The 16973-nt window shown below is 40.0% G+C and overlaps 1 protein-coding gene across 4 annotated transcripts in view; it reads right to left on the bottom strand.

Moving 5' to 3' along the window:
* The window catches only part of CDK19 (cyclin dependent kinase 19), a 172505-nt gene that overhangs the window by 25150 nt on the left and 130382 nt on the right, over positions 1-16973 (bottom strand). For all 4 annotated transcript variants that reach the window (XM_046005666.1, XM_046005667.1, XM_046005668.1 and 1 more), the window contains one exon: positions 641-698. In XM_046005666.1, coding sequence (XP_045861622.1) covers positions 641-698 — 58 coding nt within the window. The remainder of the gene's footprint in view (positions 1-640; positions 699-16973) is intronic.

Raw genomic sequence — 16973 nt, 5'->3', positions numbered from 1 at the left:
AACAAAAAAAAAATCAGAATAAAGCATTTCTATAGCTCATTTTTTTCCCCAATATGTCATGGGTATGAATGATGCCAATTTCTTTTAGAACAACCTTCAGGGTTGCAAAGGAAATTTTAATATATAGATAGGATTCCTGCTGGTGCCTTAACCTAAGACCACCACCAAGTAAAAGAGTCTATAAAGATATGTATTCATTTGGAAAAAAATATGTTGTACCTGCCCCAGGCATGCAGGGGGCAGGGGACAGGTACCTGGGAAGATGTGTGTATTAGGTCAGGTAGCAGAGAGGCATTCGGGAAAAGAGCACTGGTGAAGGTGAGACAAAAGCAAGACTTAGCAGATTATGCTTAGGGTCATGTGCAGGACAGTAATCACAGCATAAACACAAGCTTAGGTACTGTACGGGAATGAAGTTTTGGTGGGCTTGCTTGACTGAGCTTAGAATCACAGAACCTTCTTTGGGGAATAAACCTAAGGAGTTTTATAACTATTGATCTACACTCCCCAACATATTGCCTAAAAATATGATGAGGAAGTCACTGAAAATTAGCTACTTAAATAAGAGTCTTAAAAAGGCGATACCACCTTTGCAGCCACTTCAGTTTCTTAACAAATTATTTTAGAAATAATTACCTACCTATTTTGACTCTCCCCCTTTCAGGACCTTCTCCCATTACTAGGATATTTGCTGGTTTCTAGAAATAAAAATAGAGCATTCAAATTACTATGTTTATTCTTTTGACATGCTCTAAAATGGAAAGAAGTTCTTAAAATATGAAAATATCATTTCTATATTTGCATTGAAACCATAAGAGAATATTAAGTACCCTCTATATAAAAGCATTTGACATACTTGAAGTTAGCACTAAACTTCTATAAACATCGCTGCTTTGAAAACATCTTATTTTCAAAATTATAATTATAAAGAAATTGAAGCTATCATTTCTGTTTACTCCATGGAAGTAACAATAATTTTTTTAAAAACCTGCACATATTATAAAAAGTCCACTTGCTGTCCATAACGAAGAGTTTTTGTGGTTGAAAATTTTTATGTAAAATTTCCACCCACAACATCACTGCCTTCATTTAAATGATTCAAATGGAATATTCCTTGCTCAATATTTCTAAACTACTATAGAAAAGCATGATCAACATTCACGAGACTCCATTAAAATCCATATGCAAAGTGAGAAATTCCAAATAGAATTTCAAGATGTAGGAAAATAAAAACCAGGACTAATACAGAGCTATATAAAGAAAAGAATGAGCTGCAAATGTATCCACTGTTTTTTAAGTCATCCTCATTTGTAAATCTTTGGAAACAGAGGAACTGTGGAAACAGGCTTTTGGGCAAGTCAGTCTCCTCTGTAAACTACTTAGGAAGAAAATTTATGATTCATTCATTCAATCAATGAATATATTTTTAGCGTCTTCTAGGGAGAAAAAAAACATATTAACAATTAAAAGAACACAAGTGCAATGATGAACCAAATTTCTAACCTCCAAATGCTCATTACATAAGTAGAAAGAAAAAACAGCTCTGTATCTTAAAAGCTAATGTCATTTATGAGTTACAGAAAGAAGTGAGGTCTTGGGTTAGAGGTTAAACCAGATTACTTTAAATCCCCTCCAATTTGCTGGCTCTTTTCAAAGTTTCAATGAAAACAATAAGCACTTAAAAAAAAAAAAAAAAAAACCAGCTCAAAGTCGGAAGTGATTAACCAGAGTTTCCATTGTTGAGGGAAATATTCATTGTGGGTGAGGGCAAGGGTGTTTTCCATTATCCAGATCCTGAAAAATGAACAGGAACTAGGATGGTAGAGTAGAAGGGTAAGAGAATGACAGAAGGTGAAGAAGGCTATGAATGAGGTAGGCTTAGGAGACAGTAACCTGGACAGAACTCTGGACAGAAACCAGAGGACTCGTGTTGAGGGTAGTAAAGTGAACCTAGACTTGGGACAGTCTTAAATGCCAGGTGAAGTAATCCGACCTTATGTGACAGGCGTGAGGTGATAGGAAAAGGGGCATTATCAGAACTAGGCTCTGTCTAAGGTCTTCTCGGCTGAAACGGAGTGGGGGGTATGGAGCTGAGGAGTAACACTGTAAAGAAGAAATTAGCAGGACTTTGCATCTAGTTGAAGTCAGAAGAGTAAGACAAAGGGTGATAAAAAAAAAATTTCAGCAAGGTTTTGAGTTTCTGCAACTAGAAGGATGGTGCCTTTATTATGGAAAAGTTATGAGAGGTCCTGGTTAGGGAGGGGGAAACAATGTGAGATGCCTAAGTCCCACTAGCCAGGGGAATGGAAATAGGAAGGTTTGGATTGCAAAATCATTGTCACTGGAGTATGATGACTGAAGACGACATGAGACAAAAGTAGTTTATCACAGCCAAAAGAGAAAATAGCACTAGATGAAACCCAAACCCACAAGGTTCAAGTTTGACAACAACTTATCAACAATCCATTATAGATAAAACACCATACTGCAGACTTTCTGGGAAGAAAGAAAAATAAAACATGAAGCTCTTAATTTCAAAGAGCTTTCAAATCTAGTAGGGAAAGATAGACAAACTGCTTTTTAGACTATCAAGGAGGTTACGAAAAGTACTAAAATAAACCAAAAGTAAGTAGAAGTAAAAAGATAATGGTAAGGGCAGAAATCTATGAACAAGACAGTATTTATGAAGCCTCTAGGACAACGATGCAAGAGAAGGTACAAATAAACATTACAAATTACAGGAGTTGCCATAAAAACAGGTCCAATGGAGGTTAGAAGGATAAAAGAACCCCACAAAGAACTTTATATCGATTAATTTTAAAATGTGTACAAAAGAGACCAAATGAAGAAAATGTAACCAACAAATTGACTCAAAATGAATTATAAAAGCTTAAGAAACCAATACGTGCTAAATAAATTTAAAGTTAAAAATCTTCCTACCAAGAAAACACTGGACCTCAAATCATCACAAAAGCAAGTTCTCCAAATTTTCGATGAACAGATTGTTCAATCTATTCAACATTTGCAGAGAACAGAAAAAGAGGGAATGCTCCCATTACATTCGAGAAGGCCAATATAATCTTGGTAGAAAACCCAAAGTATGAGAAAGAAAAATTTCAGGCCAACCTCATAAATACAGATACAAAAATAGTCATGAGTATAGATGTAAAAATATGAAACAAAATATTATTAAGTCAAAAGCTACTAACAGGAATTCCTGGATGGCTTAATGTGAGAAAACCTATATATGTCCTTCACCCTATTAGCATACTAAAAAAGAAAAATAATATAATTATCTTGATAGAGGCTCAAAAAACACTTGACAAAACTTAACACCCATTCATGATAAAAAATCTCTCAGCAAGTTAGGTTAGAAAAGTACCTCCTTAACCTGATAATGGATAATATATCAAAAACTAAGAAGTAGCATGGGAAGCATTCCCATTCCCTTTAAAATCGGGACTAATGCAGAGATACCTACCATTACCACTTCTAAAATCAACATCGCAATGTAAGTCTAGTGCTATAAAGCATTAATTAAAGGAATATGGATTGGAAAGGCAGTAACAAAATTATTCTTTGAAGATGATATAATTATTTACATAAAAAATTCAAAGTATTTACAGACAAATTATTAGCAATAGTAAGAGAGTTTAGTAGGATGTTGGTCTAACTGAACAATATGAAAAAGCCAACCGTATTTCTATATAACAGCGAAAAAAAAAAAAAAGGTAGGCGGGGCGCCTGGGTGTCTCAGTGGGTTAAAGCTCTGCTTTCAGCTCAGGTCATGGTCCCAGGGTCCTGGGGTCGAGCCCCACATCGGGCTCTCTGCTTGGCAGGGAGCCTGCTTCCCCTGCTCTCTCTCTGCCTGCCTCTCTGCCTACTTGCGTTCTCTATCAAATAAATAAATAAAATCTTTAAAAAAAAAAAGGTAGGAAATAAAATTTTTGAAAGGCAGTATGTCTATAGTAATAAGAAACTATAAGGTTCCTAAGAATAAATACACTAAAGGAGGTACAAGATTTTTATACAGAAAATCTTGAAACTTGTTCTTAAATGACATTAGTAAGTCCTAAGTATATTAGGAGGCCAGCTTATAGATAAGCGGACTCTATAAAGACATCAATTTTCCCCATACTTATCTGTAAATCCAATGCAATTTCAATTCTAATTCCATCCAAGTTGTGTGTGTGTGTGTGTGTGTGTGTAAACTTGAAAAGCTGATTTTAAAATACAGAATATAGGGGCACCTGGGTGGCTCAGTGGGTTAAAGCCTCTGCCTTCGGCTCGGGTCATGATCCCAGGGTCCTGGGATCGAGCCCCACATCGGGCTCTCTGCTCCGCAGGGAGCCTGCTTCCTCCTCTCTCTCTGCCTGCCTCTCTGCCTAGTTGTGATTTCTCTCTGTCAAATAAATAAAATATTTAAAAAAATAATAATAAAAAAATAAATAAAATACAGAATATAAAATGTATGTCTAAGGGCAAAGACCTAAGGTTGGCCAAGATAGTCATGAAGTGCTAGAGGTAGGGGATGAGGAGAAGCGTCTGGCTGGAAACAGGACATCGTAATTTATTTTAAAGCCAGTAACTAAGACAGTGTTATACTGGTAGAGAGAGAGAGACAGACATATAGATCAATGGGATAGAAAGGAGAGCCCAAACAGAACCATGATACTGGGAGAAGAGGAACTTCAGGTCAGTGGAGAAAAGAGGAACCATTTACTAAATGGTGTTGGCACAACAGGTCATCCAAGTGGGGAAAAAATAAATAAAATGAAAGCTCACCTCATACCATACACACAATTTCAGGCAGATTAAGGATTGAAACATGAAAAACAAAACTTTAAAACTGTGGAGGGTAAGGGAGAATGCAGAGAATATCTTTCTGACCCTCATGTAGGAAAGAATTCTTTAAACAAGATAAAAAAAAATCATAAAAGACAAGACTGATAAATCTGGCTATTAAAAATTACTTTCGGGGCGCCTGGGTGGCTCAGCAGGTTAAAGCCTCTGCCTTCAGCTCAGGTCATGATCCCAGGGTCCTGGGATCGAGCCCCGCATCGGGCTCTCTGCTTGGCTGGGAGCCTGCTTCCTCCTCTCTCTCTCTCTGCCTACTTGTAATCTCTATCTGTCAAATAAATAAATCTTAAAAAAAAAAAAAAAAAAAAAAATTACTTTCAAGGGTGCCTGGGTGGCTCAGTGGGTTAGGCCTCTGCTTTCAGCTTGGGTCATGGTCTCGGGGTCCTGGGATCAGGACCTACATCAGGCTCTCTGCTTGGCGGAGAGTCTGCTTCCCCCTCTCTCTGCCTGCCTCTGCCTACTTGTGATCTCTCTCTGTCAAATAAATAAATAAAATCTAAAAAATAAATAAATAAATAAAAATAAAAATGAATAACTTCCAGGGTGCCTGGGTGGTTCAGTGGGTTAAGCCTCTGCCTTTGGCTCAGGTCATGATCCCGGGGGTCCTGGGATCGAGCCTCGCATCAGGCTCTCTGCTCAGTGGGGAGCCTGCTTCCCCCTCTCTCTCTGCTGCCTCTCTGCTTACTTGTGATCTCTGTCAAATAAATAAAATCTTTAAAAAATTTAAAAAATAACTTTTAACCATCAAAAATAAAGAAAATAAAAAGACAAAGCACAAACTGCCAGAAGTATTTGCAATACACATCAGTAACAAAAATTTTGTGTCCAGAATAAAGAACTCCCACAAGTCAATATAAAAACAACCTAATAGAAAAATGAGCAAAATGTCCGAACAGGCATTTAACAAAAGAAGAAACATTTTACTCCTAAGCATATGAAGATGCTCATCCTCATCGATCATGAGGGAAATGCAATTAAAATCACAGTGAGATACCATTTTATACCTAATATATGGGTTAAAAATTAAGAACTATTGAGTAGGAAGCAGGTCAGGGGGAATTCCAATACATTGTTGGTAAGAGAATAATTGGTACAACTTCTTTGGAAAGCAATTTGGCATCATCTTGCAAACCTGAACAATTACATGCCCTTTGACTGAGTAATTCCATTTTTAGACACACCAGAGAATGTTCATAGCAGCATAGATTGTAACACACACACACAAAAAAATCTGGACACAACCCAAATTTCTAGCTAATAGAAAAATGGAGAAAATAATTTTGGTAGAATCACACAATGAATTTTAAAATAGCAGTGAAAATTTGGCAGTTACTAATAAAGGTAAAAAAAAAGTCTGAATCTTGGAAGCATAATGTTGAGTTTAAAAAGCAAGTTTAGAAGACTATATATAGCAGAATGCCATTTTCATAAATCTTAAAAACCAAGCTCAGTGGATTGGGCCGCTGCCTTCGGCTCGGGTCATGATCTCGGGGTCCTGGGATCGAGCCCCGCGTCGGGCTCTCTGCTCCGCGGGGAGCCTGCTTCCTCCTCTCTGTCTGCCTGCCTCTCTGCCTACTTGTGATCTCTCTCTCTGTCAAATAAATAAATAAAATCTTAAAAAAAAAAAAAAAAAAAGAATATACTGTACAGGCACACATACTAATGGGATAAACCTATTTTTAAAAAAGGAGTGAATAATGGATTCAAAACTTAGGATATTTGTTAACGTCTTCAGGAGGCAGGAGGTTGGGATGGAGGGAAGCATAAACAGAAGCAAGCTATCAGTAATGTTCCAGTTACTGGGGTAAGTGACAAGCTCTCAACTGTTGTGCTTTTGTAAGGTACATAACATTCCAAATACTCTTTCGTATATATCGTATATTAGGACGATAATAAAGACAAAAAACAAAGCGAGGAATGGGGATATGCATTGCTGGGAGGTTGTCATTTTCAAGAGTAATAAGCACTATTTTAAAAGGCTCAGAGAATGCCTCCTTTTGAGAAGGTAACTTTTGGGATAAGCCCTGAAGAAAGCAGAGTAATGAGCTGCTGTAATCTAAGGGAAGAGCCATCTAGGTAGAGGGAAGGGGAAACTGAATGGTTTGAGACAGGAGCTTGCCTGGTGAACTGGAGACCTGCTAGGGAGAACAGTGGGCATCAGGAAGCACAGGATAAGGCGCTGATGATTCTAGAAAATCTGGAAAGCCAACAGAAGGCTTGCTTGTTGTTTCCGGTTGGTTCTGCTTTTGGCACAAGTCATCGGAGTACCAGAATTCGGCAAGTTCTTGAGCACCGTCTGGTAAACGCTCTGAGAGTAGATGAGGGCTCCCACGAGATTTGCAGAAGGGCAAGACCATGGCGTAAAGCAGTGAGGAGAAGCCTTGGTGAGCTAGCAGGCTGGCTAACTGGAGAAGGAGTGAAGAGGTCAATGTGGCTGGAGTCAATGAGACAGTAGGAGAGTTAGCACGGGAGAACCAGTGGAGAGATATGGTGAAGCTTATCAGTCATACAGAATGATGCAGGAACTTGGAAAGACAAGGTTTTACATGACTAGAATTCACATCATTCTATTATATATTACCTTTTGTCCTACCCATAATTCTCATAGGTAGTACAATATGGATTTTGCCATTTTGCCAAATCTCTGATAGAAGGATATGGAGAGACTATAATGTTCTATAACACATATTTCTATAATGTTTGACTTTGTATTTTTTGGTATACATTAGAGAAACAGGTTTTTTTTTTTTAAGATTTTATTTTATTTGATGGAGATCACAAGTAGGCGGAGAGGCAGGCAGAGAGAGAGAGAAAGAGAGGAAAAAGCAGGCTCCCTGCTGAGCAGAGAGCCCAATGTGGGGCTCTACCCCAGGACCCTGAGATCATGACCTGAGCCAAAGACAGAGGCTTAACCCACTGAGCTACACAGGTGCCCCAGGAAACAGTATTTTTTAATAAAAAAATAAATAATGCTAAGAGAAATAAAAGGTGCTTCGAGGAAAACGAAGCCAATGAAAAACCCTGTGAAGGAGCAACTAAGGTAAGAAAACAGCATTAGGGTTCTAGAAGCTAAGAGAGCTTGAAAAGAAAGAGGTGGTCTTTAGGTGCAATAGAATGAAAGATGGGAAAGACAACTTCTGCCCATTTACAGACACCATAAATGAGACCCAAATAAGCAGAAAGAAGGTAAAGGCAGAATCAGAGTATCCTGTTGAAGGCCTTAGTAAGAATAGACTCTCCGGGATATAAAAATTCTTTGGGAGTCTGGTTGGCTCGGTCAGAAGGGCATGCAACTCCTGATCTTGGAGTCATGAGTTCAAGCCCCACACTGGGTACAAAGATTACTTAAATTAATAAAACTTAAAAATTATCAAATTATCAAATAAACCACCTTACATACCCTTTGCTACATTATTTGTAATTCCTAAATTTTGAGCTTACACCCTTTCAAAATAAATCTGTAAGATAAAAACACAAAGTATGTGATGCGGGAGCATAGCTGCTTCACATAAGAAATGAAAATAGATTATGAGCCTTTGAATGGGAGAAAAGCAGGAAGCTGGTCTCCGATCACTGCCAGCTAACTCTCAGAAGTTTGTGCAGTCATGATCTATAGAAACAGAGAATGTGAGCACCACAATGGAATGAGGTTACAGAGATAGAGAAAAGAGGATTCTAGCTGGTACCGAAGTTTGTAAGGAATACCTTTTATAGAAGATACTTGAAGCCTATGGAAGCTCTAAGTGTGGGGTCCCCCCGTAGAGCGTGAGTTGAGGGCAGAGGCAATGACGTGGTTGAGGGGAGCAGAGGCTATAAGCTCTTTTGTACAACCTAAGAAAGGAATCCAGGGCTTGGCAGTATCCACAGAGAGGGTTGCCATAGTCAAGTTAAGAGTCAGAATTACACAGGAAGTCATTTTAAAATACGTACCCCTTAACTGGGATTACATGCCCCCCCCCCCAGAACAAGTAAATAAATATTCAGGTCACAAGATATGTGATTGTTTCAAAATAACAATGATAACAACAAATAAATATTATAAGCATCATTAAAATGCATTTACATTTTCAAAGCATTTTCATATCAATCATGTCCTTGAAATACTCATGGGCCTCCAGGTGTGGGGCAAGTCTCAGAGCTCCACCTGATCCTCAAGGTTCCAAACCCAGTCACATTTACAGATACTATGCTTCATTTTCAAAAGACTAACTTTAATAGTGATTACTTTAAGTGAAAGTATATGCTTTAAAAAAATTAAGCCAACTGCAGCTCAAGCACACGCACCCACACCCACGCACAACCTCAAAGAACGGAGAGAGGATACCAAAGTTGTTCTGACCTACTTACATCCCAATTAACACGGACTACGCTTTACTAAAACTCCTCTTACTGTGAACACAAAATGCCAGCTGTGAAAGAAAGTGATACTGCTGGGTTTGCACACTTTTGTTACCATAGCAACAGCAGAAATGGCAGGAGTTGGATGCCTCGCATTTAAGTTATCAGCAATAAAATCGGATAGACAAATCAAGGCTTCAGGGTTCGTTTCGGTTAAATTGTACTTTAAAGGCAAAAGTCAGGGAGATCATGTGACAATGTGATTACTTAGAAACTATTCTTGAAATAATCAGCATTTTAGCAAAATTTAGCTAATTCTGAAGTTACATTCAGGATGCTTTGCATGTACTTTGGATTTGCTTTCTCCTTCTATAGAACCAATTTTCTCCCTACAGGTTTAAATTTATTTTAGTTAATTGGCACCTCATAAAAGAACAGCCTAAAGATACACAATCATCCTTTACTATATTTCCTTTGTACTCCCCACCCCAGGACATTTGCAACAAATATATGAAGCCACAAGATGACTCTTACCAGCACCAATAAAGACGACAGGAAAACACAAACACAATTGTCTACCATCCTGAATAATAGGGACAAAACCAGTCAGAATATCAATCAGGCTCATTTCTGAACAATGAATAGCACGGGCTTCATATGGACAGCTAGAACTATTCTTTTACTTCAATATACGAGGGGCACCACTCTCCTCACATTTGATATGGAAGTACATTCCCGGGAGAAAACCTCCCGTTTATGTTCTTTATACCATTTTCCATTGTTCACCCTGAACAAAAAAAGATGCTGTGTTGTAACAAATTGTGCAAAGAACGAGTGAGATATACTTGCTTTGTTTCCTTAGCAAAGACAACAGTCATTTGCTAAGAGCCTCAGTTTATCATAACTATTTATGCCTTAAAATAACCTTGATCGTATAAAAAAAGCAATACCTGCTTTTTCTAACTGAAAGAAATACGAAGATTTCGCTTTTACAAAAAAAAGGTGAGAAGCGAAGATCGTGATCAGCCTTGTTGCACAGCAGCCCTCATGGTGGCCATGGGTCCGTGCAGGGAGAATGGCTTGCCAGCTCCTTTCCCCATGCAACGCTCAGCGTCAACCTGCCATTGCTTGCAACTATGAGCATCTGGGCTTTCTCTGGATTTATTGTGTGCATCCGGTAGCAAGATGTGTCCTCAGGCATCAGAAATGCCTGAGGGAGATTATTTCTTGTGTCTAGGAAAGCTCAAAAACCTCCATAAAAATTAATGGTTACCATTTCTTTACTCCATTTCAGCCTACAAAAGATTTCATAGGAACATTCTACTTTGGGATACGGGTAAAAACCCACAGAGGTTGTTTTTTTTTTTTTAAAGTCCCAATTTCAGTTTATTTTAGAGTTTCAGCAACCACTCATATGCTAATGACACTCAAATCTATAACCACAGGTCTCTAGACGTAGATATAACTTAGAGTTAGGTCAACGGTAGGTTAGCTATCTCCAAAGTCATCTCCACTTGTTCAAACAGATTTTTTACTGCCTTTTTTTCTGTATTCCCTTCTCAGTCAACAAAAGCAGAAGTCTGAACACCCTGTTCTTTATCCCTCAAATCGAATTCTCAGATCTGATTATCTTACTTTCTAAATATTCAGCTACTATTTCTGCTCCTGTCTATCTTGATTACCTCTGCCAGGTCTTCCTCATTTCACCACCACCTGATTATGTATCTGTCATCCCGGCACCCTCACATCAATTCTCCAAATCCCTGCCTGAGTGGTCTCTCTTAAGCAAAAACCTGACCAGTTCAGGTCCAGGCGGTCACAGGAGAAGTCCACGCTTCTGAACATGATGGTGAAGAATCACCACAGTCGGGTCCTTACTCTTCCTTTTTGCTTGTCGGTCACTACTTCTCGCTTCATTCCAGTGATACCAACATCCTTGCAGTTTCTTAGCCCATGCTCTTACTCCTGCTGTCTCCTCTACCTGGAATGCTGCCCTGCGTCTCCCCCCTTTCATTTTATAAATTTCTATTCCTCCGTTAGAGTCAGCTCAGTGTGAGTCCTCTCAGACCGCCCCCATCAGGCGTCCTCCTGTGTGTTCACTACCTTACGCATAGCGGATACCTGACTGTATCTCATACTGTCTTTTTTTTTTTTTTTTAAGATTTTATTTATTTATTTATTTGCGAGAGAGAGCACGTGCATGGGTGGGGTGGGGGAGGGAAGTAGAGGAAGAGGAAGAGGAAGAAGCAGATTCCTCCTTGAGACAGGAGCCCCACGCAGAGCTGGATCCCAGGACCTGGAGATCAAGACCTGAGCCGAAGGCCGACACTTTACCAACCCAGGCCCCTCCTTCATGTTTTTTAAGCCCTGTTGTTCTGTGATGATCCCTTTGTGTTTCTTCCCCACCCTGCAGTCACTGAGGGAGGGGACTGTATTTCATTTATCTGTATAGTCCCAGCACCCAGCATAGCTCCTGGTACATATTAGAAGATCAAAATCTGTCTGTAAAGCAAATATTCTGAGTCTGTAAGCCACCACTTCCCCCACAGAATTTCAGTTATAAGTGAACCATCTACTTACAATGACAATTAGGTTCCATAGTTCTATAAGCGTCCCACTTCAGCTATATTGTGGGTGAAACAGGCCTTTGTATTCAGAAAACCTAACCACTGTTCGAACTGCTGTTTCTAAGCAAAAATGCCTTCACAGTTCAAAATTATTTATCTACAACTAGATGCCGGCTATCTGTAACTCAGGAGCGGTCTACAGTATTAAATGCTGTGATTCATTTCATTTTGCCTTAAAATGGTCTGGAGGCATCTGTAATAGGTTAATCTGAATAACCTCTGTTCATCAAACCTTGGTGTTCATAGTAAACAATGCCTGCCAACCCAGCCGGCACAACAGTTAACAATGCACTTCTTTGTTTTTGCCTTTTAGGAGTGGTTACAGGCCTGGACACCAGAGATAAGGTTTTCTTTTCTCTAACAAGAACCAATAAAAAAGCAGCCATTATGAAAAGTTTAATGCAAGACAAACAACAGGTATCTAGAAGACCACTTAGCTAACTTACTGCAAGGTCACTAAGAATATAATCAAGATAAATCCTACATTGATGGCAATGCCAGGCCTAATGCTAAAGACACCCAGATTCTATCCTTCTCATTAACGAGTACAGTCTGTCCTCAGAACAGCCATGCCGGTAGATAGAAGTTTTCTATTTACATCTGTGGCATTCATATTTAAATCAAATAATTCAGTCTCACTATCATGAGACACTAAGAATGGCAAAGGCCCGGCTCCTCGCTCTGTTTCTCCGCCATGGTGCTGTGTGCGGTTGACTGTTCCTGGCCATGTCTTCTCACCAGACTTTGAGGATCAAGCGCTTCCTGGCCAGGGAGCAAAAGCAGAGTCGTCCCATGTCTCACGGCATTTGGATGAAAACTAGTGAGAAAATCTGGTGCAGCTCCAAGAGTAGACATGGGAGAAAAGCCAAGCTGAGTCTATAAGGGACAGCGTATGAGACAGCACGTGCTCACGCTGCACGCAGGTCACGTGCTCACGCTGCACGCACGTCACGTGCTCCCGTCCTATCACTCTGTACACGCCTACCTCAACAATAGACATGTTTTATGCGGGAGGGTGGATGGCTGTTCTCTGTTGGTTCAGCAATAAATAGGGGCAACCTTTGGTTTGGGTGGGGGGAAGGTCAGAGGTAGAAATTATGAAACTGAGCCCTCTCTTGTGACTCAAGAAGACACGCAGGTGAAAGACCTACAGCCTTACCCAAGTCCCGTGTCTCCCTGACAGTGGCAGACCCAGGCAAGATCAGAACTCAAGTCTCCCAGAAATGCACCACAGGGGCACCTGGGTGGCTCAGTGGGTTAAGCCGCTGCCTTCGGCTCGGGTCATGATCTCAGGGTCCTGGGATCGAGCCCCACATTGGGTTCTCTGCTCAGCGGGGAGCCTGCATCCCCCTCTCTCTCTGCCTGCCTCTCTACTTGTGATCTCTCTCTCTGTCAAATAAATAAATAAAACCTTTAAAAAAAAAAAAAAGAAAGAAATGCACCACAGACTGGGGTTATGAGAACAAAATCACATCTGGAAAATGCACAACACTTGATTTATGGCCCTTACCTCTAGAAGCCTTCTACTCAGATGAGTGCTTAGTTGAGAATATGGTCACCCAAAATAATCATCATATGCAATCTCCCAATGAAATAAATCATCAGTCCGTGCAGGTCAGATCCCCTTTTGATGAGAACACCATCATTCTCAATGAGGGATCCTGAATGACCCCAGAGTGCTAGTCACATAGGATGCTTGCGGTAGTGATTACCCTGGTATACACATTTGTCCAAAGTGATCAATTTCTAACTAAAATGGATACACGTTATTGTTTGTGAATGCTACCTCAATAATACTAATTTAATGAAATAAGATACCTGAAATGATTCTTCAGTTTTAAACACAGGCCTCAAAGTGTTGGGGCTCCTGTTTGTAGCTCTTGGTTCTTAACTAGTCCCTGCCATTCCTGCCACTGTGGAACATATCTTGACTATTGCCTCTCGGCGACTTTGGAGTTAGTTTGGCAAACCACCCTCTACATACACATGTGTTTATCAGTACAGGCTACTAAAACTTCACGCACAAGTCAGGGATCATCACAGGAGCCTGTCCCTGAGCTGAACCTGAAGAGGTCTCAACCCCCATGAAGTGGGCCCTCTTGGAAGTGTGATTCTTAGTGTGTATCACCTGTCTATGGAACAGATGGTGCAGCATTTCACTCCAGCTCACACCAACAGATGTGTAGGGCTGTGCAGAAAGCTCCTGTGACTGGGGTATGGTTGTGCATGATGGTCATGCCAAAAAAAAAAAAAAAAATCACAGCCCAGGGGTGCTTGGGTAGCTCAGCCGGCCAAGTGTCCAACTCTTGATTTTAGCTCAGGTCATGATCTCAGGGTTGTGAGATCGAGCCCCACGTCCGGCTCCATGCTAGGCATGGAACCTGTTTAAAATTCTCTTCTCTTTGTCCCTCTGCTCCCTATCCCACTCACACACATTCTAAAAAACAAACAAACAAACAAACAAAAACAACAAGACAATCAGAGCCCATATGTAGAAAACACCTCAATAATACTTTCTCACATTTTAAGGTATCCAGAGCACCTTAAGAAACATTATCTCGCCTCATCTTCACAAGGCCTTACGTACAGGCAGAATGGGAGTCACTGCACAGGGGAGTCACTACCATCAAAGGCCTTCAGGCTGCAGACACAAACTGCTAAGCTACAGACTCTCCAGGATCCAGCCCCAAGAACTAGTAAAGAACCAAAGGTCACCAGCAGGATCCCCAATATGATTCACCAGCATGACAAGATCTGCAATTGTCCAAAGTCACCTAAAATTGCAAGTCAGAAAATAACCAAGCCATATTTTCCTTTTTCATTGTTAGTTCTGCATTCTAAAAGAAATTACAGTGATTAAGTCATATTAAAATAAATGCTACTTTCTGCCATAATTCTTCAAGTAGCATGTTAACTTAATAAACCAAATAAAAAATAATAGAAGGAAGTCATTCAATCAGCATGATTATTAGAAGGAAAAGTAAGTTATTTGAGGCTCTTACTCATTTTGATTTCACTTAAGCAACTGTTTTTAACTGATATTTTTAAATATGAAGACTCGGCAAAAAATATTTGCACTGTTTAAATATAAACAGGGTGAAACACAGTTTACTTTTTTTTTTTTTTAAAGAATAACACCAAGAAGCATGTTCACATGTTTCTAATAGGTCTCTACACTGTAAAGCAGAAGGGGCTAGAGTTTTAGGCGAACGGAATTATGGCAAAGAAGGCAGTTAAAAGAAAGGGCATCCTTGGGGCACCTGGGTGGCTCAGTAGGTTAAAGCCTCTGCCTTCGGCTTAGGTCATGATCCCAGGGTTCTGGGATCGAGCCCCACATCGGGGTCTCTGCTCAGCAGGGAGCCTGCTTCCTCCTCTCTCTCTCTGCCTGCCTCTCTGCCTACTTGTGATCTCTATCTGTCAAATAAATAAATAAAATCTTTAGAATGTTCAGTTTAAAAAAAAGAAAGAAAGAAAGGGCATCCTTGGATTACTGATGGGATCCAGAAGCTTCTACAGAGGGAAATTAGGAGGAATTCAGGAATTCTTACGCTAAGACTGGGAAGCCAACAATTGTACAAAGTACCTATCATTATTCCCATTTTATAAATGAGTAAGCTGGGGCTTACAGATCAAGATTAGCTATCTGAGAAATAAATTTTTTTAAGTCTAAGATCTCAAAACTCCCATTTTATAAGAACTAAGCAAGGCTAAACTCTAAAACATTACTAAAATTCTTCACAATGCCAGCATGATGGCTGCAATGAGATTTTAAGGGGGTTCATTGTGGTATAAAACATTCACCTTGTCAGGCACTGTTTAGCACAGACAAAATTAAAAGACTTGATGTATCTCCTTGTCAGACAAGGTATGAAGAGAAGCTGTGCTGCACACAGAGATTTCTAGAAAATTCTCCAACCACCGAGCACTTATTTTAATCAAACCTTCACAAAGATGAACAGTACAGTACTTCTTCTCCAGCTGAGTGGAAACAGAGGCCATCTTTTGACTTTTGTATATTGGTGTTTCATACAGCGATGTTCCTAAAGTGCCTTCAAATGCTCTCTCTTAAGGGACTATAGTATTTCATGCCTCCACATGGTGTCCTTTTACTGCTTCTCAGCCACCTGTTACAACTCAGCAGCACTACCAAATTTTGGTACTGGGAAACTTAAATTTTTCTTTGCATTTTTGCCTTCATTTGACACAAATGCATGAAAAATAGAAATAAGAAAGTAGTAGTAATAAGCATAGGCCTCAGACTGTATAACAAAGATGGGATCTCTAGGAGCATTCAAAGTGAAAAAAATCCTGGATCTCAATTGAACACATCCTCCAGATTTAAACAGATTAAACCTGTGGTTCAATAATGGGGAAGGAATGGAGGGGAGGGGGAGGAGGCAAAATGTAAGGAATATATACCGACTTCTGAAAACAAATCACTGAAGAATGTAAAAGGGAAGGGATAACTAGTACATTATAGTATCTTTTAGCTCTTTAGAACCAGAACTATCCCCAAACTCTTGCCACTCAAGCCACTTTTCAACATGGAGAAAATGATGCATGAAAGAAGGGACTTCCTGGGGCACCTGGGTAGCTCAGTGGGTTAAAGCCTGTGCCTTCGGCTCAGGTCATGATCCCAGGGTCCTGGGATTGAGCCCCGCCTCTGCTCAGCAGGGAACCTGCTTCCTCCTCTCTTTCTGCCTGCCTCTCTGCCTACTTGTGATCTCTGTCTGTCAAATAAATAAATAAAATCTTCAAAAAAAAAAAAAAAAGAAAGAAAGAAAGAAAGGACTTCCTGCACTTTCTTATGTTTCCACTAAATAAACAGAGTAGTAACAGGATCCAAATACCATGTAAAAGCCTCTTAGAGAATAGCACGGAGGACACTGGGAGAAGGAAGGGAAAAATGAAGCGGGGATATTGGAGGGGAGACGAACCATGAGAGACTGTGGATTACAAGAAACAAACTGAGGGTTTCAGAGGGGAGGGGGCAGGAGGATGGGTGAGGCCAGTATTAAGGAGGACACAGACTGCATGGAGCACTGGGTGTTATACGCAAACAATGAATCATGGAACATTACATCAAAAACTAATATACTGTATGGTCACTAACATAACATAACTAATATAAAAGCCTCTTTAGAGGTC

Source organism: Meles meles, chromosome 5, assembly GCF_922984935.1.
Source record: "Meles meles chromosome 5, mMelMel3.1 paternal haplotype, whole genome shotgun sequence".
Taxonomy (NCBI): Eukaryota; Metazoa; Chordata; class Mammalia; order Carnivora; family Mustelidae; genus Meles; species Meles meles.
This window is presented reverse-complemented; position numbering and strand designations above follow the sequence as displayed.